Here is a 24,132-nt window from a genome sequence, read left to right as displayed (position 1 = left end):
TCTGCTTCTCCTGCAGCGTCTGTGTCTGAACGGCAGCACGGGTCAGGAGGTCATAGTCAGGAAAGACTTGCAGAATGTGGAGGCCCTGACCTTTGACCCCATCAGCAGGCTGCTCTACTGGGTAGACGCTGGAGCCCAGAAGATAGAGGTAAAAACATTCATTTTTTAAAATTAATTTCCAATAAGAGTTTACAGAAACACGTTGACACGTGCTACACCATTTGCACAATGAAGAGCAGGCAAACTTCGCAGCATGCACACATACTAAACAATTTATAACAATTTCAAAGAGTAAATACATAAAAGGATAACAATGATTACAGTGGGGACTGGTTGGAAATGGACGGTTTCCTGCGTGATTCCTGTGTGATTCCCACGTGAATCACGTTGTATTTCCTGAGGCCAGTTTTTTTATTTCAAAAAGAACTGCAATGTACCCGGACAACCACCAGGTGGCGCTTGGGACCTCTGCCGTGCTGAGGGTGACGTTTGTGGGCCTGCAGTCAACTGAAAAGCAGGTTTATTGGGGATCTTGGTGTGATACTGTGCTATTTTATTTTGTTTTTGATTAAAATAAAGTTAATGAATTAATTTAACATAAGATTATGCAGTCAAGTGACTGCATAATCTTATTTTATGAAAATGGTTGCGTAGTTATAGATACACCTCCGATCTTATCTGAGAACTGTTATTTCTATTTATCTGCATCGCTATTATTTAATGAAAAATAAAATTAATTAAGTTGGAGCCGGGGATACGGACTGTAGCGCAACCAGAGAAAGGCGACAGAGACAGTGCTGCGGCTGGTGATGTTGAAATTAAAATCATATCCAAAGTTGATTCCTCATTAAGATAAGCCAAAGTTATTCAAAAGGGTATGTAAGAAAATATATTTTCTTTAGTTTTGTAAAATATAAGTGCCGTTGAAAGCTTTGTTTTTGTGTGTTACTTTCTTGCCGTGCAATACGTGACACCCCTCCCAGTCTGGTCAAGTAGCAGACTGGGAGGGGTGTCACGTGTTGCGAACTTATAGCGCAGTGGTTAAGCTGAGTGGTCTTTAGACTAACAGCTTGTGGGTTCAATCCCAACTGTGGCCGAGTTGCCTTAAATGTTTTTTTTTTTTTTTTTTATAAAGTGATGAAAGTTAGAATGTAACCAGGTTTTCTATTTTTGAAACAACAATTGGAGTTATTCGTTGGACATTCACGCATGAGCCTGTATAAAAAGAGGAGCTGACCAGCTCCTTTAGTCAGAGACTTGCAGTAGACACCGTGTCTGTAAGTTTGTGGGCCTGCAGTCAACTGAAAAGCAGGTTTATTGGGGATCTTGGTGTGATATTGTTCTATTTTATTTTGTTTTTGATTAAAATAAAGTTAATGAATTAATTTAACATTGGGACTGCATAATCTTATTTCATGAAAATATTTATAGATAGATTGATAGTAGTTATAGATACACCTCCGATCTTATCTGAGAACTGTTAAACCACAAAGTTGAGCTGTGAGGGGGAGGGGGTCTCTGTAAATGGTGGTGGTTGAATTCTATTGTCAGAGAACAAGAGAGTAAGTTGTCTGCAAAGTACCGCGTCAACTCTGAATAACCTGCTAAAGCCATTTGCCGTTATTTTTTGCATTGATTAGGCGGGGGTCCTGAGGGGTAGGGGGTCTCACAAACATAAGTTGTTGATGAATGCAGGCAGACCATATTTCTGGTTTTCGTCAAGATAAAAAAAAAAAAAAAAACGGATTTCATTATTTGGGTTGGCAAGGGAAGATGTTTGGCCTGTATAACCCACACATCAGTCGGACAATAACATGACCAGTCCACTTACAGTATGTCCGCAGCAGATAACCACAAAAAAAAAAAAAAAAAAAAAAAAATCAGATGCTTTTTTTCTATTTTTTCCCCTTTGGTTGGTGCAAAGAAAAATTAATTTGGAAACAATTGCAATACTTTAACATTTATATATTAAATTTTTAACCAAAGGGGAAAAAATCAAAAATCAATCTATCTATAAATATTTTCATGAAATAAGATTATGCAGTCCCAATGTTAAATTAATTCATTAACTTTATTTTAATCAAAAACAAAATAAAATAGAACAATATCACACCAAGATCCCCAATAAACCTGCTTTTCAGTTGACTGCAGGCCCACAAACTTACAGACACGGTGTCTACTGCAAGTCTCTGACTAAAGGAGCTGGTCAGCTCCTCTTTTTATACAGGCTCATGCGTGAATGTCCAACGAATAACTCCAATTGTTGTTTCAAAAATAGAAAACCTGGTTACATTCTAACTTTCATCACTTTATAAAAAAAAAAAAAAAACATTTAAGGCAACTCGGCCACAGTTGGGATTGAACCCACAAGCTGTTAGTCCACAGAGCACTCAGCTTAACCACTGCGCTATAAGTTCGCAACACGTGACACCTCTCCCAGTCTGCTACTCGACCTATGTAATTCTGACTCATGGGACGCCGAAATGGAGTCAGACTGCCACCTAGTGGCTATAGTAGTCACATGTTTTTCACACAATACGTGAAACACGCGGAGCGTGAGTGAAGTGTCCATTTCCAACCAGCGCCCACTGTAGATTTATAAATAGTAATATAGACATAAAATGAATAAATAAAACTATTACACTCAATAGCCTTACAAATGAATAGAATCTACTATTGCTTAAGAAAGTACTTTAAAGGCGTCATAGAATGCAAACAGTTTCCATTGTAGATGAATAACGATATTTCATTGGGTGAAATGGACGTACAGAGAAGTTCAAACCCATCAACACCTCCTTTCTCTGCAAATCTCACTATTCTAAACTTCCACCAGAAAACATGCAAATCCAAATGAAGCAACAAGTTGACGTAAACTCTGGGATGTTGCCTTATTTGGTTCTGGCTGCACTTTTATCGTGCCCTGAAATGTACATCCAGACCAGCCCACTGGTTCAAGGCCCAGGAACATGAATAGAGGCAGATGGAAGACAGCAGTTTAGCCGTTAGCCTACAGTTGGTTAACTTCAACAATTACAAAGCAGGAAGTTTCTCTATTGATAATAAGTCAGAACCACGGGTGGAAAGGCAGCGTTCCAGGCTGACCGGACGAAGGGGAACATTTTCACAGTCTTCCCAAGGATCCGAAGATTCGACAGGCATGGATTATTTTTATCTATCAGAGGATCCCTGCAAAGTTTGATGCTCAGCTGTTCATTTGCTCGAAGCATTTTATTGGACAGTTCAAAGCAGGATTTGCTAAACTTTTTTTACTGAAACGAGGAGCTGTTCCCACCTTAAGGCCATCAGCACCGCAAGCTGGAAGGATGATTCTGTCGCTAAGCTGTTCATAGCAATGCTAGCATATCTATGGGGACCAGATTTGGGTTTCTGAAAAGGAGTGTGTGTGTGTGGGGGGGGTGGGGTGGGATTGCTGGGCCGCTGACTGGACTGGACCGGGCATTCGAACCGAGCCTTGAGCTCCAGAGCTGCTCCGAACCCAACCTGGTGATGGTAGCCTGGAGCAGTGGCCCCGTTCTTCCCCCTGCCTGCTTTACCGCGCTTCCGAGTCGCCGTTGTCCAGGCTACCGTCCCCGGGTCGGGTTCAGTCGCTCAGTCCCCCGCTGGCTCCCTGTTTTGATTACGAGCTGCATGTACTTCCCATACAGCCCTGGCTGCTGCTGACCGGCTAACGTTAGCACGTCTATAGTAGCCCTCTCTCTGCATGTGAAGGACCGCTGGCTCTGATGGCGATTTTTTTGTTTTATTTGGCAAATTGTTAATTTTATTTGTGTTAATCTGACTGTGTTCATCATTATTCCTCCACTAAATGAAAAAAAAGACTTTTAATAACAGGAGGTGAAAAGCAGCTCCAGACTAGCTTTGAATGTGGTGATGTCATCAGTACGCTTCTGTTCTAATTGAACCAGATTTATTCTGTGTTCTCCCGTTCTCCCCAAATCCAGACTTTCCTTGGTTCTTCTCAGGAACATACTTACTTCTTTCCTTGTACCCGCGTTGTTGTGAATTGAGAAACGACCAATGACCTGTTGGCTTAAAAGGTGGCAAAGATCCAGTTACTATTCCAGGAAAACATGAGACCAACTGAAGCTCTGCAGTGTAGAAGATAAAGTTCTGATTGGAGCAAAGTTTTCTAATGAAAAGCTCCTCTGGTTGATTGGGACGAATGGAAACCGCTTAAAAAACAAAAACCTCCCTCAGAGAGTCCGCGGACAGAGAGGTGCTGATTGTGGCCTTTTGCTGTTTGATGCAGAAACCTTCAATAAGCCTAAAGTTAGAAGGAAGAAGCTCAAAGATCCTCTCAACTTTCTCTGTCCTCTGGGAAACATGAATGCATCCTGTCCTGATTTTTAATCATGATGTAATTCTTTACAAATCATTTTTCTATCTCCTTATTGCTTCCTCCTTATCTCTGAAGGTTTCTAATCCTGATGGCGACCTGCGTCACACTCTGCTCAACTCCACCGTCCTGGAGCATCCGAGAGCTCTGGTTCTGCTGCCTGCAGAAAGGTAACGTCTGTGATTCCTCTCTCTACAGCTACAGGTGGGGGGGGGATCTCTGCCAGGACTGACTGCTGCTCTGGCCGAGGTCTACTGATCCTATGATCTCAGCTGATTTGGGCTTCTTGCTACACCACGTGTTCAACAAGCAGCAACGCTTTAAGGAGTTGGTGAAACTTCATTGTTTCATCCTGTGGTTAAAACTATAAAGAAGGCGTTAGGGGCATCAAAAACCTGCAAACACAGAAATCTGGACGTTGGATCAAACTGTGTTCAAGTTGCTTTGACTCTCTGACGCTCTGGTTGTTTATCTGCTCTGTTCTGTAGCTTCCAGCTAGAGAGCAGCTCGGCTTTATTCACTTTATGAGTTGGAAAAATAGTTTTAACACGTTTTTAAGAGAGAAAGTCCTCCTCCAAACATCCTCTGTTCATCAGTTCATCAGGATTATAATCCCACTATAATCTGCAGTTCTTGTTGGGAGCTCCAGACCTCCAGCGTACCACCAGGAGGCAGCACTGGGAATCCCAGCTGAAAGCTCTCTGCTGCAGCCAGCCTGTGGGGGGTTTCCTGCTGCAGAACCAGAATATAGAATCCAATATTTTTCATCAGCAGGTTTTAACATTTCTAGTTTTTGTGGGTTTTTATAAACTGTTTCTCCATAGCTGATAAAAAATGTTTTAGTGCAGCAATAATGATCAGAGCTGCTCTCTGTTCCTTCTACATGACCATCCATTCTTCATGCTTTATTTTAACCTTTGGAGTTTAACTCCTTGATATTTATTTATTTTAATCTGCAGAAGCGATGACAGCTTGCAGGTAGAGTCTGTCTCCCCCAAAAAACTCCTGGATCAGCTTTTCTGATTGATTGACGCCCCGGCGTCCAGCATTAAAAGTTCATTTTATTGAACTCCAGCGTTGAACGCTTGGACGCTCAGACACGCCGCTGGATGCCTCGACACTGTCCCCATAGACTTTGCGTGTAAACCAGAAGCTTTGAAGCCCAAGAGCTCGGTCTGGACGCAGCATAAGATTTATTTGATTTTATCTTTTTTTCAGCTTATATTGTCTTTCCACTGTCAGCAGTACAGAGCAACGAAACTCCCTCTCTGTATTTAACCCATCCCCTTGGGGAGCAGTGGGATGCCATTGTGCGGCACCCAGAGAGCAGTGTGGGGTTAAGGGTCTTGCTCAGGGACCCAGAGTATAGGCAGTGGGGATCAAACCGGGTACTTGCGACCTTCTCAGAGCACAGCGCACTGCTCTAACCACTAGGGCAACCCTTAAACTAATAACTAAAAAAGAACTGTTGCTGTCACTGTGCAGATTAGGAGGTAAAAGACAGTATGCTGTCTTCACAACACGTGACCATGTGAAGCTAGACAGCCAGCGAACAACATGAAAAAAGTTCTCCACACAAGGCTTGCTTTGCTTGCTTTGCTTTGAAGAACCTTCATTCAAAAATCTGGTTTTGATTTCCTTTTTTATTTTGTAACTGAAATTCACAGAAGAAAAAAACTAATCACTGACTAATATTTGTATCTGAACATCCTCAGCACATTCTACACTTAGTTAGCTTCACTTTAACACAAATGTATCTGAGACATTTCTCATACTCTACACAAAATAATTAAAGAGTTTTCTGAGCAAAGCAATCCTTACAAAGACGAATATTTTCCAAGGCAGAAGCGTGTAGAACAACATTTAACTTCAACATGAACAGTTTCTGTAGCTTACTGCTGAAACGGGATTTTTCAGAGAAAAATACGTCAAAGATATTTTCAATGTGAGAGCACTCACTACCTAACTTATTTTACAGCTCTGACAAAAACGAGATGTCTAACTCTGATTAATTATAAACCCAAACTCTTTTTAGCTGCTTTTTAACATGGATTTTCTTAGACTAATTTTAAACTATTAACTAATTCATTATCTAATTTATGTAACTAATCCATGCTATGAATTGCTTGCTGTCTTTTAACAAAAGGCATGACAGACAGTATCTGTCAGCATTAAGCAGAAATGATCTCGCTCTGCTTCACATCACTGCTTGCTGGGAGCAGAAAATCTGTAAGCAGAAATATGGAAGAAATTCAATACTAAAAATAAAAAAGAAATGTTTTGGGAGTAACATTGCTGTTTCCTCATTTGATATTTTCTCTTTTTTGTCTCCTGAAATTGTAAAAAAAAAAAATTTTTAAGAATATCTTATTTTTTAAAATTTCTTTTTGAGATTGAGTTTAACAGATCTAATTCTCTTCAAGCCCAATACAAACGCTCTTCACCAATTTAAATGTTGCTAAAGTCCAGCAGGCCAATAGAAATACATCATTCTAGAGTAAAGCCCGCCCCCAGTGGTGAAACTTAATTTGAAAAAGAGAAATTAGAAAAATTATACATTTAAAAACAAGAAATTGGGGAAAACAACAAATTTACTTAAAACTTTTCTGATAGGAAAAAATGTTTTACAGAGATTTATTTCTAGATTTTCTTTTTTTATATTTCCATTTACAAAACTTTGCTTGACTCTATGTAAAGTAGAGCTGCATCTAATGATTATCGTGCTTACAGGTTTATCTGTCGATTATTTTTCTGATTAATAATTCGATAGCAAAAGGTTTCTTAGAGGATTTTTACCTTAATAGAGTAGATTGACTAAAAATAATGTCTTTTAATCATAAATGCAAAATAGTTTTTTTTACAATTTTCATATAATTCCTGCTCTGTCAGCTAAATGCATGTTTTAGAGTCTACGCTCCAGTTAATGATTGACCTATTATTAAACTAGTTGACGATTATTTCAATAATCAGTTAATCATGTTTAATAATGTTTAATTGATTAATTGGCTTTTAAGAATTACTTTTTCCATTGTCCTTGCAGCCACCATTAGCAATTTCTCTCTTTATTAATTGGCTGTTTATTGCAAAAAGTAAAAAATATTATTTTTGATATGAGGATCATTAGATTGAAACTTGAATCGATCCCCCGCCTGGTTCTGATCAGAGATTTAATGGTTCTGTTAAAGATCCGGTTAGCGGTTGTGTAGAACAGCAGTAACATGGCTGCACCTCTTTAATCTTCCTCAGCATGATGTTCTGGACTGACTGGGGAGACCGGGCCGCCGGCGTCTACCGCGGCTTCATGGACGGGACCAACGTGTCCTGCATAGTGTCTGAAGGCGTCCGCTGGCCCAACGGGATCACCGCCGACGACCAGTGGCTGTACTGGACCGAAGCTTACAGCGACCGCATCGAGAGGGCCAACTTCGACGGGGGGCAGAGGAGCGTTCTGATGGAGGGGCTGCCCCATCCGTACGCCATCGCCGTCTTCAAGGTAGGACGCAGTTTCCAGACCGCTTTGAGGTCAGGGGTCCAGCCTCTGCCAAGTTTAGCTTCATCACATCGCATTCATGGTGGCTGGTCTGTCAGCAACACCTTTACTTTTCATTTTATTCATCTAAAGCACTTTGAATTGTTCTTCTACTGAATTTGGCTTCAATAATAAACCTGCTCTGCCTTTACATCTAAATTTTACGCAGAAACAAGTTTAGATTTTACTTTTTTTAGAAATTATACTTCTTTGTGTTATTTCTACAATACAATACATATTAATATCGAATAACAATCGAGCTACAATGTACCGTAAATATGTATTTATGCTTAAAAGGACATATTTAAAATTGATTATCAAACAAATTCCTACAGGAAGTGCTTTTATTTTGAAGAACTCACTTTGTGTTGACTTGTGGTGAATATTTCTTCCATCTTCCAAAATACTGACCTTTTATTTTGACTTTAAAACAACACAGCAGAAGTTGGTTAAAGATTTTATAAATTAAAGTTGTAGTGAAGCGGCTGTTCCAAACGTTTCTCCCAAATTCTCCCGAGTGGTGCCCGAGATTACACGAGTGAATGAAGTAAATGTGATTGGTCAATTATCAAGGGGGCGGGATTGTTGTGGTGGAAGGTTCGCAAGCAAGTTTACTTGTGGCCGGTTTGTCAGAAGCATCTTGCTAACCAGTTAGCAACTTAGCGCTAGCAGGTTCCCAATGGGAAATTCCATTGGGACCAAGTAGCACTAAATTGGTGACTTAGAAACGACGCTGTCAAGGAACGCTATGGACAGAGGAAACATGCAAGAGGAGGAGAGTTTAGTGTCGGAGGTCGTGGATGAGTCTCCTCCGTCATCCATTTTTTATTTAGAGGAGGAAAGCGGGGACGAAGATGTTGTGGAAGAGGACGCCAGGGCGGCAGAAGCTTGGTTTGGTGTAGAAGGCTTCCAGCCGTACATGTTTGAGCCCTTGCCTCGCAACGCTGCCAGTTCTGTTAGCTCTACGCCTGCCGAAGACACAGACGTCCATCCCCGTGAACACTGGGACGCAACTCAATGGGAAAGGAAGGGATTCTGGTTTCAACCGTTGCATATATTAGCTGCGACAGATGAATCAAGATGCTATAAATGAAAACATTTGATTGACAGATGACCGTTGATATATGATTGGCCGAATTTAGATGTTCAGGCTGACGTAGAACTAACTGGCCTGCAGAAGATAACGGAAAAAACACTGATTTTAAGACAGGATTTTTTATTTATTTATTTTTTTACATTTTGGGACAATATGGTCTAATAAAGAGTACATTTATATACATGTTTAAGCAAGAATAATTTGACATTTAAATATGACTTCCCTACAACTTTAAAGAAGTATATTTATTGATTTCATGGTATCAAACAGTCTTATTTTTAACAGAAATATCCTACATTCAGGAGCTCCACACCAGCACTTTGATTAACAGATGTTAAAAACCCATCACCGTGGTGACGTCACTGTTGGAGCTAGCTTAGCATGCGATAAGGGAAATAGATGGAAACACTGAGGGCGTTTCTCAATATGCGTTCTTGAGCGTTCTCGTGTACTCGTGACACGTCATCAGCCTCAGCCCGAGTAGCGTTCCAATTCTCGAGAACGCCAGATTGAGAACGCATCAAATCCCCGGATGTTGTTCTCGCCCCGCCCTCTTTATCGAGCATGCATCAGAGCAGACTTGTGCGTTCTTCAGACTGACCGCTTCCCCAAAATACCCCGCGGCCGCAGCTTGATTCGAGACAGCGCTCACAGTGTTAAGTTAAACATTCCCTTTTCTGCTGCTGTTGTTTTTCAAAAGTACGATTTGAAATCGTTTGAGGCAATAACATTATACATTTAAGCCTCCCTGTGTGGCCTGTTTACAGAGTTAGTGTGAAATAAAAAAAAAAAAAGTCCGACGTTGAGCGGACCAGAGTGACCAGCAGACCTCCGAGGGTAACCGCAGCCAGGGCTAAATTTACCCCGTCTGTAGTGCACTTCTCTCGGTCTAGTTATGTGTGAACTACCGCTCGTTCTGATGGCGTTTTTTTTGCGGTTCGGTAATTTTTTTTAATGTTTTTTAAGCTTTAGAAATTAAAAATATTGTTTTCAAAATGTTTTGTGTAGGGAATAAATAGCTTTGACTGTTAAAGAAATGCTAAACAACGTTGCCTGTGATGACGTCACGAGTACGCTTCTGCTCCAATACACATACGTGCTTGCGTGCTCGCGTTCTCGTCAAGTCCGATCTTCCTGCGTTCTCGCCAAGAACGGACTTGACGAGAACGCAAGTACGTACTTGCGTTATCGTGAATTGAGAAACGCCCTGAGAATTGTTCCAGAACATCTAGTCTGGAACTGGTTCGGTTGGTGTTGTGTGAAAAAAGTTTTCAACTGTTTGGTCCAGTTAAATAAAGGAGATCGAGGGATTTACTCAGTCGGCACTTTATTTACTTTGCAAAGTAGAGATGTCCCGATCCAGGTTTTTGCACTTCCGATCCGATACCGATATTGTTTTTGGATTTCCGATCCGATACTGATACTGGCCGATACCAGCATATCCGAGCACGTATTTAAGTTTAAGTTAAAGTATTTAGCCTTAGTTGTAAGACTCATGTTGAAAAGGGTTTTAGTACTCTTGATAACATCTAGCCAGCTGAATTAGGTGAGATTGAATAAAACACAATGCTTGGTAACAAAAAACTTACCTGTTTATTAAGAGATAAACACAAACTGGACAAAATTATGAATAGCAATCTGAAATTGCACAGTGAGCAGTAAAACCGTAAACAGTTAAAGGTGCAAGTATTACTGTTTAAAAAAAAATGCAAAACAGGGAAACACTGGCGCAAAATAGTGGAATGGATTGTTTCAATCGGCGAAACTGGAAAATACGGACCAGATTTTTTTTTTAAAAACTGGATCGGCAGTCTGGATCGGCATTTTACATGCTTTGCCGATACACATTTTTTTGCCAATATCGGCGTCCCGATCCGATCCACGTATCGGATTGGGACAAGCCTATTGCAAAGTAAAGGAGAACTAGACATTCACATTCACAGCATGATGGTCTGCCAAGTTCTAACCTAGACAAAGTTGTTCCCTTACTTTTAAGGCAGAGTCAAAACAATAACAGACACTTTGGTTAAACAGTTACCTTGAAAAAGTATGTGGTTTTGTTATGGGAAAAAGGTATGTCTGGTCTATAACCATCTTCCACTCAGACATTTTGTGGCCTTGCAAGTGAGACAAACTAACTGAGAAAAAAAAACATTTTTAGAGAGTAAATAGCATACATCAATGTACTGAGAAGGAAGGAACAAGAATAACATTTTCCAACAACAGTTGGTTGAACCATCAGCCACTTCAAGCTCAGGAGAGGTAGTGATGCTGCGGGACATGGAGGCATCACAGCTTCCAGGTCAGACCTCTGGTCTACAGTCAGACTCTGAGGATGACGGCTAATAATGACCGCAGCAGCCCTGGTAGAAAACAAGACGGCGGGTAAACGATACTACAACCAGTTATTAGTTATTAGAACATATAAACCAGTCTATAATACTTTCAATGAACATGATTTTAAAATTAATCGTCCTGCGCCCTTACTGTACAAGAAATTATCTACATAATTCTCAAAGTTATAGCTAGAAATTCCACCCATCCTTCACTGCCAGGGTTGTAGGGGGCACACAGAGCAGAAGAAATGAATGTAATCTGAGTATACAAGCCATTACATTACATACCATTTAAATGCTATTAGTAAATGATCACTTCTGTGTTAAATATGGAATTCCCTGATGGGTGGATTTATCCTTATTCTCCTGGTTGATTTAGTGAGTTGATTTTTCAATGGATCTATTCCAGCGCTCCAAAATATCATCTAATAACAGGACTTTCTTCCAGAGGAAACTCAACCCTGTTTCTCTCTGCCCTGATTTGATGGTTTCAGGCTTTTTTATTCTTCCACCGGAGCCCTGATCCCCCATTCCTCCTGTATTCACTGAACGGTTCCTCCTCATTTCAGAACGACCTGTACTGGGATGACTGGTCAAGGATGGGAATCTTCAAAGCTCCAAAGGCTGGATCTCAGAACAATGAGCTGATTGTTGGCCGACTGACTGGAGTTATGGATCTGAAGATCTTCTCTAAAGGGAAGAACCGAGGTAAGGAGCATCCGTCTCCACTAACAGTTACATCCCTTGCAGGATTCTAATCCTCTCTGGTTGTCCTGTCGTCCTGATCAGGACATAACGCCTGCGCCGACCAGCCGTGCAGCTTGCTGTGTCTGCCACAGCCCAGCCACAGACACACCTGCGTTTGTCCGGACGGCGCTCCCACCGTCACCACGCCCAGCGGGGAGCTGCAGTGCCTGTGTCCCTCTGGTTACCGGCTCCAAAACAACACCTGCATCAAGATCGGTGAGGCTAAGAGGCGGCGTGACCTCCGGCTTTCCTCTGATGCTCGCTGTGGTCTGTCTTCAGGGTAATCAGGTTTCATTCCTTCTTTTCGTCTCATCAGAGCACAGCTGCTTGCCCAATCAGTACCGCTGCTCCAACGGCCGCTGCATCAACAGCATCTGGAAGTGCGACAGCGACAACGACTGTGGAGACATGAGCGACGAGCAGGAGTGTCGTGAGTATCCACCGGACGAGCCCCACCTGATGGTGAAAAGAAATGAGGGCAACGTTTCTGTGTCTGTTTGCAGCGACGACCACCTGTGACCCGTCCAACCAGTTCCGCTGCGTGGCCTCGGGCTCCTGCATCCCGCTGGCCTTCAAATGTGACCACGAAGACGACTGTGGAGACAACAGTGACGAGGAGCACTGTGGTGAGCCCTGCTGCTCCGAGCCGGAGCTGTTAACTGTTGGCATTCATTTTCCCAACTCTTTTGTTATCCTCGGCAACTCAGGACCTGATGGGAATCAGGGATGAAAGCTCCTGAGAAAATCCATGAGGTAGTATGGCGTCAGGTTTCTCCCTAAAGTCCTCGCACCCGACACCTTCCAGACAGCCGCTAACGCTAGCTGCTCTTATGCTGCGTTCACAACGGACGCAGCAGGAGCAGCGAGATTACATGCAAAGTCAATGGTTGACGCGCCTCAAGGTGCAGCAAAATGTACCGCAGCGCATCTGAGCATCTGACGCGCGCGATGCCCCGCAAACGTGCTGCTTTTCGAGATGGAAAAATGGAACTTTTGCTGCTGGACGCGCCGCATCAACCAATCAGAGAAGCTGATCTGGGAGCTGGCAGGGAGACGGACACATCGCTGATGACACAGAGCGCTATGATCACTCCTCTGAAACAGTTTAAACAGTTTATTAACGCCTAAATTAACTGAAAATGTAGAAACCTGCCAACAAAACATGTTCGCTTTAATTATCCTGCTGCCTGCAGTTTGGATAATGAACATGAAAACCGCTTCCAGCCGCCGCGGTGAACCGCGAGGAGGCGACCCGGCTAGAGGCTGCTGTTGAACGGGATTCCTACTGACAGCGCACCGCTGGTATGTGGGGCTCCGACAGAACTAATATTGGAAGGCAGGATGGTAATCTGGATGAACTGACTGCAATGATTAAGTTTTCACGTGGATTTTCTCACTTTAAAACATATTAAAACTACTTTATTCCCACTGATCACAGCAAATATAGCTGCAAGGCAAAGAAAGGATAGAGTAGCTCCGCCCAACGCGCGTCAGACACACTTTACCACAACGCAGCCAGAGCAGCAAAGCTGCTTCAGCCGCGCGGCTAGACCAGACCAAGACTTTTAGGGTCCGAGACCAAGTCAAGACCAAGACCAGCGCCAGTATGTGACAATAAAATGTGAAACATGATCAAAATCACAAAAATTGATCTAAAAAGACTCTCATTCACATAAAAACACCTAGATATTTAACAGACAGAACTGGAATAAACATTAACATCTTTATTTAGTACGTCTGTGTAGTCATCACAGAATTTCAAACAATCAAAGTTGATCAAAATAGTACTTTCTCTGCCGTTCATGAACAGTACACATTTATGTTGTTTTTAAATGTGCTATTTCAAAACAATGTGCAAAATTCTGTAAAATGTGTAAAACTGAAAAAATGCCAATCATTTCTCTTGTTTCTCTCAACTTTTTTAAAATAAATCTATATCTGTCACCTAGTTGTGAAATATGTTATGAGACAGATAATTTGTTGAAAAAATAGATTGATCTCCTTCACTGCATTCACCAATGAGACTATGAGGTTATTGCTTGGGTTTGAATCCAAGCATCCAATAAAAAGAAGGATCTTAAAGAGACTGATAATATTCTGATGATTAGCGTTATTTCCACAGCTGTGGTCTGGACCGGTCTTGAAATAAAATGCTGAGTCCTCAGCGCCCGAGACAAGACCGAGACCAAATGTGGTCAAGTCCGAGATGAGACGAGACCATCAAAAAATGGTCTCGAGACCAAGACCGATTTCGAGTACTACAACACTGGTGTGAACGTAGCATTAGTTTAGCTAACGCTAGCTGCTCTGGGTTCTGATTGGTTCTGAACAATGCAGCCGTAGGAATTAATGCAACTGATGAAAAACAGAGAAACCAGAGGAACTCCTTCCTGATTTCTGCACCAACTCCAGTTTTCATCGCCTCCTCAGAGTCTCACCAGTGTGGCCCGGGAGAGTTCACGTGCGCACGAGGGGTTTGCATCCGTGATGCTTGGCGCTGCGATGGAGACAACGACTGCAGAGACTGGTCCGATGAAGCCAACTGCACAGGTTGGTTCTTCATAAACTATACAGTTAATTAACGTAAAGCTTTCAGAACATTTGTGATGTTTTATCTAAAAAAAACCATCGGCTGTTCAGTCCACATTAACAAACGATCCATTTAGTGTCTGTTGACTGTTGCAGGTTTAGGTTTTCATCTGTGTAGAAGCTGTTCAACCAGCATTTTCTTCTATGTCGTTTGTCCTTAGTGGGCCACCATACATGTGAACCGAGCAGCTTCCAGTGTCACACAGGCCACTGTATTCCACTGCGCTGGAAGTGTGACGGAGATGATGACTGTCAGGACAACTCTGATGAGGATCCTCAGTACTGCGGTGAGTTGAAGCTTTGTTCCTGCTGAGGGAAACAGAAGCTGTTCAGAGAATCACTTCAGTGTTAAATAATGGTAAAAGCAGCAGCAGCCTTTTCTCCTTGTTTTCACATACAACAGGGTTGGATATCTGCTTTCAAAGTTCCTAAATAAAAGGAGCCATAAATGTAAATTCTGTTGTTTCAGAGGGAACCCAGTGTAAAGGTTTCCTGTGCTCCAACGGCACCTGCCTTCCAGCTAAGGCTCACTGCAATGGCATCCGCGACTGTCCTGATGGGGCGGACGAGCACAGCTGTGGTGAGTCACAGAGACCAGCGTACCACAGGAAGTCATGCAGCCAGTTAATCCTCCTGTTCAGGTTCAAGGAAATCGGAGGAACTTTATTCAGGAAGGAGTTGCATAGATAACAGAAAGACAGAGGAGACTCAGACCCGTGCCTTAAAGAAAAAGAGGGATTTAGCTAAAAGTCGTCTGGGTTTCTCCCTCAGATCCGCTGTGTACTCGCTACATGGAGTTTGTCTGTAAGAACCGAGCGCAGTGCCTCTTCCAGTCTCTGGTCTGCGACGGCATCAAGCACTGTGAAGACGGTTCTGATGAGGACGCCGGGTACGCCGGATGTGGTGAGCATCACTCTGTGTATTTTGGTTTTTCTCTCCTTTTCTGTGCTGCTTTCATCTCAGAATGAAAGAAAAGATGTGATGTAAACAGAGTCCAGCTACCATGCAGCCAGCAGGAGGCTGTCCAGCCTGAATCAAACCACTCAGCTCTTCTTTTTTAAAACATTGTGCAGTTTCTTCTTTATCTCATAGTCATTTTCACTCAGTTAAATGTCTCTGCTGGCTAACTTCTCACTAGAGACTGGGAACCTCTGACCTGCTGCTGCAGGAAACAGGAAATCTAGAAGAGCCGTGCCTAAATAAAAGCAGTTAATACGCTGTAGTGACAAGTTTAGATGCACTCTTCCATTTTGGGACTTCTTCCTTAAGGCGGGCGTACACTATATGACTGTTTTGTGCCTTTTTGGTGTCTTTTCTCCAGTCACGTGAAAATTTTTTGGATTGGAACGAGTTTCAGCCTCATGGTGTGTACTGCTAACCTGACTCTGCCAGATGGATTTGCTCCGCATATCCATCTGGAAACCTTCCGTTGAAGTAATTTTGGGAAGGGGCGAAAATACCGGTTAGCTGATTGGCCTATATTGGTGATAGACGGGCCAAATAAACCAATCAGATCAACGAAGCATATGACGTACTAACAGAGCGACGACGAAAACACAACCACAAGCCAGGCTACTCTTGCCTAAACCAGTCGGGAGAAGAGCAAAAACATCTTTTCCTCTGAGAATAGCCTCCAGAGCAGTGTTTTGCTCTTCTTTCAGTGAAGAAATACTCTGTAATTCCGATAAAACTTGCTCGATAGCCACGCTAACGCTAGTTTCATCGGCTGAAGCCGCCATGTTCTTTAGACTGAACTGTCGCGCTTCTCGTTGCGTCACGCCTCAACCCGCCTCAAAGCCAACGCTGATTGGACGTTCGTTTGGTGAACGGCTCCAAATTTTCTTCAACGGAGAGTCTCCAGACTGATCTGCGAGTGAAACCTTGAAAGCTCGCGAGATCAGGATGGTCTCACGAGGCTAGTGTACTGTGTCATGTAGTATACAGGAGGTACGAGTCGATTTACCAGAACCTTGCTCACTGTCCAATAACGTTCACTTTATTCACTTGTGTAAAGTCGTGCACCACTCGGGAGAGTTCGTAAATGCGACGGTTGGAACAGCCGCTTCCCTACGACTTTAAAGCAACATTTGTTGCCTTCGGGACCTCATCTCTCCAGGGAGGAAAAGGAGGGTGAAGCTTGGTTTATACTTGCTAGGTCGAACAGGGCAAGACGGTGCACGCACCAAAAGTGACACAATCATGCTTCCCTGCCCCGAGCGTGGACCGTACGCTAGCCTCGTACCAAATGGGAGGATATGAAGTTGTTCTCCATGAATTTCCTTTACTCAACTCAATACAGTTTATTTCTATAGCTCCAATTCACATCATTTCATCTCAGGTCACTTTCCAGTTCACCAGATCATCCAGTCAGATTGATTCAAAGTTTTCTATCTAAGGAAAACTAGCTGATTGCATCGACTCATTGACTCTTCAGCAATCCCTCACACTAAGCATGCTTGTAGCGACAGTGGAGAGGAAAAACTCCCTTTAAAAGGAAGAAACCTCCAGCAGAACCAGGCTCAGTGTGAGCGGCCATCTGCTGAGGCCCACTGGGGTTCAAGGAGACAGAAGCAGACATAGAAAAAGAAGCATAGATACAAAAGACAACTGTCAACCAGCTCCACAGGCGGCCCCGTCCAGGAAACACACAGCCAGGCATACTGACATCAAATAGAGCAGAAGGTTCCAGTGGAACATTGTGGTTAAATGCTGTGCTGTTACTCTTCATTTACTGACTGAAAAGTTGATTGGTCAAGATGGTGAGAAAAACAAGGATTCTAGTTTCTGTTTTCGTCACATAGAACATATAAAAGTTTGAAACAACCACCCATAGTATTCCAAAAAAGTTAAAAAAAAAACCAATCCACTATGTAATTCACCTACTATTCCTCCATTATCATCAATTCCTAAATAAACAAAACTATATTCAGCCATTTTGGAAGTGGAACGTCATATTTTTCCATTTTGTTTCTGCATTTCCGCTTGTTATGTTGTATCACTGCTCCTATGTGTTTTTTTGCGGGTACTGCACCTACATCCCGTGGACGGGTAAAAGAGTACAGTGCTTCTATGGGCTCGAGCATGGCGTGCACGGCGCGACGACCCAACGCTTGAGAATATTTCAGCCATGAAGCTACTGACTGGCTGATTGGTTCTAATAGATGAACATTTGACAGCTTAGACAATAAAAGTTTAAGTAGTTCGGTCTGCAAGGAATAACCAATGGATCATTATTTATAACTAAAACTTTTATACTTTTACATTTGTGGTGATTTATTGAATTTAGCATTAATTAGTAAAAAAATTAAAACAATAATTTTCGTGGCGATCTCTGAGTCTGGGAGCGGCCATTTTTGCCCAAACATAGTAGCCCCTCCCTCCCTCCTGCCATCTTCCAGCAGTGACGTCACGGTGCGGTAAGCCTAGCGCCATTCTCCCCGCTTTCCAAGCTAAATCAATGGGAACTACTAGACACATCTGCAATCAACAACAATTATTGAAGATTTCCAGAGGACTTCACCATTGAAATTCACCAGAGCTATAGTGAAACTGACAATGCCCACGTGCATGGCAGCTGGATGCTGGAATACATCGGGTAAAAGTGGAAAAAAAGAGTTATTCCACCTTTCTGATTCCTGATCCTCCACGGACGGGTTGGTCGTTGGATCGCCAACTTGAAGAGGGAGGATTTGCCATCGAACTTCTGTTGTGCAACATCCAGAATTTACTCGAAACGAAGTCATTTAGAATGTTTTTAGAGCATAAACAGTAGTGTATAGGATTTCCTGAAAGCGAGTTCACGAGTCTACGGAAACTGCGGCAGACCAAACCAGATGAAAGTGCGCATTCAGCTCGGCAAAGAACTCATGCTCTTCCTCAACACTGAAGTCCTCAGACATTTTTCTTTCGTTGTTTCTTTCTTTGCACAGGTAAACAGCACATTTCTTCTTCTACGCTTGCATTATCGGCAGAGCAGACGCTGAATGCGCACTTTCATCTGGCTTGGTTTGCCGCGGTTTCCGTAGACTCGTGAACTCGCTTTTAGGAAATCCTATACACTACTGTTTATGCTCTAAAAACATTCTAAATGACTTCGTTTCGAGTAAATTCTGGATGCTACCCACTCAGGACACTTGGAATACATTGGACGAGCAGTATGGAGGAATATTGACACGTTTTTTGTGGACTTTTATGGACCTTTCTGCCTCGGGCGCCATAGACCTCCATTATTTGAATGTCAGCAGACAGCAAGAAGCCTCCCAGATCTCCAGATGCATTTGAGATATCAAAAAAGTACTCCAGAGTGTTGTTCAGCATGGGGGTAGTAGAAAATGAAGGCTAATCATGTTTTGGGTGTACTATTCCTTTAAAGTGTGCTTTCCTGTTTGACCCGCCAAAATAAAATGCGGGTGATTATTTAATGCAGGTTACATGTTCTTTGACAAACATGGATGCCTCCAGTAAAGCACATTAGAATGAAAATTAAAAACACTTATCATTTATTGAACAATATGTAATAGAACAATTAGTAATAATTTAATATTTGAAGTACTTTCAGAAGTTTGTATTCTGAATATGAGCGGACTTTTCCTTTAATACGTGTCTTTTCTAAAAGGTGGAAGTAGGGAAAGAAACGTTAAAAAAGTCACAGCCGCCATGATTTGGTGGCGCAGCAGTTAGCGCGCATGATCCATGTATCGAGACCTTAGTCAACGACGCGGCTGACCCGGGTTTGGGTCCGACCTGTGGTCCTTTCCCGCATGTCTCTCCCCCTCTCTCTTATCCCCTTCCTGTCAGTTTACTGTGCGAAAAAAACCCCCACTAGTGCTGTGAAAGTCCCAGCGTCCTTCAGTGGATCCACATGTTAAAGGGGAGGAGCAATTTTTTTACCTAAATATGTTTTTGCTTTTTTGTTTTCAGCAAAACTTGAATTTTAATGTATTTTCTTCTGATTTCCACGAAGACTGAGTTTTTGTTTCCCTCTCTATCAGTTACGCCGTCTGAGTTTGGCAAAGTGTGCGATTCCTACACGTTTGAGTGCGCTAACGGAATGTGCGTGAGCCTGGATTGGAAGTGCGACGGCATGGACGACTGCGGGGATTACTCTGACGAAGCCAACTGCGGTGAGGAGGAGATTCCTCCCACTCACGCTGCGATGCGTACGCACCGTGTGGAACCGTTAAATCATTCTAACTGTCATCGTTCCAGCTGCTCCCACCGAGATGCCGGGCTGCTCCAGGTATTTCCAGTTTGAATGCAGGAACGGTCACTGTATTCCTACGTGGTGGAAGTGCGATGGAGAGAACGACTGTGGCGACTGGTCGGACGAGGCCCAGTGCACAGGTTGGTTTCCCAACCAAAGCTCTCTTTACATTCTGTCTTATTCCTGGACTAACAGGTCATGCGTCTCCTCTAGGGGGCGCCACTCCGCACGCTGCGACCTCTGGGCCCATCACCTGCGCCCCAAACCGTTTCCACTGCGGCACAGGAGCTTGTATCATTAACACCTGGGTCTGTGACGGCTACGCCGACTGTCCTGACGGCAGCGATGAGCTCGGATGTCCCACAGGTTGAAATGATCTGTTCAGGAATTTTTTTAGGTTTGATACTTTGTGGAAAAGGCAGAAACTTTCCGATGATTCAGCACCAGATCCGGGTTTCTAGGGTCCCAGTTTGTCTATGAACTTCGACGTCTCGGTTCCTCTGCTCATCCAGTCAGACAGCAGGAAGAGTAGTCACATGTTTTATGCCAAAGAAACTCCATGTGTTGCTAAGCAACCAGCTGTATTAGCCAGTTGGGTTTCTAGACTGAAGCAGATTATCTGGAACTTTCTTCTGCTTCCTCTGACAGCAGCTAACAGCTCCATGACGGCGGGCCCTCCCCCGGCCCCCGGACGCTGCGGTCAGGGGCAGTTCCAGTGCAATCACCCCCCCCACTGCATCCAGGAGTGGCTGCGCTGCGACGGCCACCCGCACTGCCAGGACGGCTCGGACGAAGCCAACTGCCGTAAGTCTGCAGGCATTTAATCCGACTGATCATCCAGAATATTTCTCCGTCGTCTGAAGGAGAAAAATCAACGACTGCAAAGGTTTTTATTTCTACACCTAAACCAGCGTCTTAGATTCACCCGCACACGGTGACTTTTAAAGACCAGCACGGACAAAGTGGTGCACAAAAGCAGAAATACAAACACTACTGAATGCATGCACTGAGATTAATCACTATAGAAAATAAATAAATAAGTAAAATTAATATAGAAAAGAAACAAACATAAAAAAGTTTAAAAAATCTATCTCCTGGACTTTGTTTCCAAGTCTGAAGACGTTTCTCTTCCATCCAGGAATCTTTTTCAATCCAAAATGTCAGAAATAGCGTTTAGTTCCAGGTTTTATCCAGCAGCCCAACAAAGCCTGGTTTTAGTTTAGAAAACATGCAAATAGAAACGGATGAACGGGTCCCCCCCTTTGGAATGGGGGTCGTTTGGCTTCTTTGTTAGCCTGCAATGCCCCATACCTGTCTATGTTTCTGAAAGGGGGGTCGTTAGAGGGAATTGTTGGCCTGGCTGAATAGGCGAGGTGTTCTGTAGCCCGTTATGGGATTTGGGGTTGTGATGATGGTGGAAATAGTGATTGGTTAATGAGGAATTTTGACACACTGCCAAACTGCATTGATGCTGTCTCCCAGAATACTGACACCTGCTGGACATTTAAAGACACTACAGGCAGCTGATTGGACAGAATAAACTGAATTCATTGGATGACCTAGTATAATGTTATTGGAGGTTATACTGTATTTCATATCTGTTTGAATTGAAAATATCTGATATTTTCTGATACAGCCAATAAATGTAAACATAATGTGAGAATTGAGGGGAAAATGTGAATGAGGATGCTTTTGGATTAGGATACAGAAAAAAACGGCAATTTGAAATTAACTTTTATTCGGATAAGTTGAGTGATGAGGAAAAGTATGATACAACAAGAAAATAATTAAACAAAACCCACAATGGCTGAAATGTTCCTATTCCATTAAGGCTGCTACAAAATTATTGATCATTTTAATGACAAACCACTAAAGATTTTTAGTAGAAGCATCATGTTAATGGAAACATTTTTAAACAGTTTAGTGAATCGGTTAGAAACACCTCCTGTATCGGTCACATGACTTTCTGGAAACGAAACGTGCATCGATGGTGGTTTGTTCTGGCAGCTCGATGCATGCACTGCATCAGTGTTGCTGGACCCATCATTAGCAGGAAAGAATCAACTCTATCGCTGCATTGTAGGTTTTTGAAAGCTGAAATCTGAGTCCCCCCCCTCTGTCTAAGGTTGGTTTTTCTTTCTTAACATAGATGGCTTCCTTCACACCCCTCTCAAACCACCTGTCTTCTTTGTCCAAAATGTGAACATTCTGGTCCTCCAAGGAATGTCCTCTGTCCATCAGGTGTAGGTGTACTGCAGACACCACTCTGCTCAGATTAGGTCTGGGGGTTTGGTCTTTAGGATGAACTAGTCTCTGTTTCAGGGTCTGTTTGGTTTGAAATATTCTGGGATTTAGTGTTTGGAGAAAATCCTCTTGAGTTTTTCAGAGCCTCCAACAACATAATGGATGGAGATGTTTTGCATTTAATCTTCTCATCGTTATGTTCTGCTGCTTGTCTTTTGCATTTCCTTTGCTGATTTGACAAACACCCAGTTTGGGTTTTGGAATTGAGAAATCTTCCTGGATGGGAAGCGAAATGTCTTCAAACTTGGAAACCAAGTCCAGTGGATTGATTTTTAAATTTTTTTTTTGGAATGACTGAGAAACATCACTACCAAAAAAAAAACAAAAAAACCCCACAAAATCAACTAAAATCCCTTTGAGAGAGAAAGATGCATTGAATCTTTGATTTAATAATTTTACCATCTTTCAAAATAAAAGAAGCTGTTATTTTACCAACCCAACTGACCTGAAGGGACCTGAAGGCTCCATCTCTCCGTTTTTAGTTGAAATCACTAATGAAAAAAACAAAATAAAACATCTTGTTTCCTAAATTTGATCGACGTAATGTAAAGAAAGCATTCTTATTTCCTTTTTTTTTAAATTAAGGTTTTTATGTAGTTTTTAACCTTCTTATAAAGATAAAAAAGCCTCCAAAAGTGTTGAGAATCTGACTAAGTATATTTCATTTCTAATATCCTTCCTGCTGCTTGATCTTCCAAACATTTTTCATTTATTTTTATTCTTTTCTAATCCGTCTTTCCCGTGACATTTCAATGGTTGAAGTCTGAGCTTTTCTTTTCTTCCCATCCAGATATTTATCATGAATAGATTTTCTCTCCTTTTATCTGAGGCGACTAGGTTGTAGTTTATCCTCATGCTGCTGCAGGTTGCAGCAATATTACTGCTTCCTCTTCTCCAGGAAGGTTTAGGGTTTGAATCCCAGCTCAGCATCTGTCTCCATGGAGTCTCTGGGGGGCAACTAGCACCCAGCAGCACCCAGGCTGAGGAGCCATGTGGAGCCAGAACACTGACATCCTCTACTAGAGTGCCCTCTACTGGTCAAAGGCTGCAAAGACCTGATCAGTCAGGAATTGTTCTCAATGTTGCTAAAGATAGGAAGCATCATTTCAGAAAAACTTTTCATGTAGCCTTTTTTTCTGCTCACTACTTTCTCTTTACAGTTGGTATCATACTAAAAGTTTTAAACCCAGGAGGATATTTGATGCTCTATAACTTTTCCAATACCAAATGAATCATTAAAATGGTTCACGGCATAAAACTATTTTTGTTAACATGATGTTTAGTCTCAAAGTGGAACATGCTCTCTGATCGGAACGACAGAAGTTACTGAAATGAGTAAAAAAAGAAATGTGAAGAATTATAAGATAATTGGTCTGTAGAAAATAATACTTGGTATTACTGTTTGAAATAAATCTAAAATCAGCAAAATATGCAAAAACATTTGCTTTTGGTATCTATTCCATGACGAGGGCCACAACTATCGATTATTTTGCAAATTGATTCATATTTCGATTATTTTCCGATTAATCATCAAATAGCCAAAGAATAGTTTTTATGGATTTAACCCAGTTTAAACTAAAACTTTTCCACTTGAGGATTTCTTGATAGAGCAGATTGGCAGAAGAAAAAGATTTGTTCACTTAAATGCAAAAAATGTATATATATTATTTATAATATTTGGTATGATTCCTGCTCTAAGTGAGTTTCTGCTAAAGGCATATTTTATGATTAACCTGCTGGACCCAACCTGATTTAAAACATTTATAAATTACTGCATGTTGTCTGATGACAGTGTCTACCTTCACTTTCTCTGCTTCTCCTGTTAATACGGTAAAGCCCTGGGGAGCGTCCGGCTCCAGGCTGCACGTGATCCAAATGAGCCAATGAGCTGTCAGTCTGGGTTGCTGCTGCTGCTACTTTTAGACACAGCAGGCAAACCTGTGGCAAGCCGGGCGATGGGAAAGAAGGAGA

The 24,132-nt window shown here is 42.3% G+C and overlaps 1 protein-coding gene across 3 annotated transcripts in view; it reads left to right on the top strand.

Annotated features, from left to right (window-relative positions):
* The window catches only part of sorl1 (sortilin-related receptor, L(DLR class) A repeats containing), a 168,941-nt gene that overhangs the window by 110,646 nt on the left and 34,163 nt on the right, over window positions 1-24,132 (top strand). For 2 of the 3 annotated variants that reach the window (XM_038298186.1, XM_038298188.1), the window contains exons 18-32: window positions 17-148; window positions 4,436-4,527; window positions 7,604-7,850; window positions 11,888-12,026; window positions 12,108-12,281; window positions 12,382-12,495; window positions 12,569-12,691; window positions 14,496-14,615; window positions 14,816-14,941; window positions 15,124-15,234; window positions 15,426-15,557; window positions 19,646-19,777; window positions 19,863-19,997; window positions 20,071-20,223; window positions 20,506-20,661. In XM_038298186.1, coding sequence (XP_038154114.1) covers window positions 17-148; window positions 4,436-4,527; window positions 7,604-7,850; window positions 11,888-12,026; window positions 12,108-12,281; window positions 12,382-12,495; window positions 12,569-12,691; window positions 14,496-14,615; window positions 14,816-14,941; window positions 15,124-15,234; window positions 15,426-15,557; window positions 19,646-19,777; window positions 19,863-19,997; window positions 20,071-20,223; window positions 20,506-20,661 — 2,086 coding nt within the window. The remainder of the gene's footprint in view (window positions 1-16; window positions 149-4,435; window positions 4,528-7,603; window positions 7,851-11,887; window positions 12,027-12,107; window positions 12,282-12,381; window positions 12,496-12,568; window positions 12,692-14,495; window positions 14,616-14,815; window positions 14,942-15,123; window positions 15,235-15,425; window positions 15,558-19,645; window positions 19,778-19,862; window positions 19,998-20,070; window positions 20,224-20,505; window positions 20,662-24,132) is intronic. The other variant, XM_038298187.1, reaches the window with a different exon arrangement.

Source organism: Cyprinodon tularosa, unplaced genomic scaffold (assembly GCF_016077235.1).
Source record: "Cyprinodon tularosa strain WSP-4 unplaced genomic scaffold, ASM1607723v1 ctg401, whole genome shotgun sequence".
Taxonomy (NCBI): Eukaryota; Metazoa; Chordata; class Actinopteri; order Cyprinodontiformes; family Cyprinodontidae; genus Cyprinodon; species Cyprinodon tularosa.
Note: the sequence above shows the minus strand (reverse complement) of the source record. Positions and strands in the feature narration are given on the sequence as shown.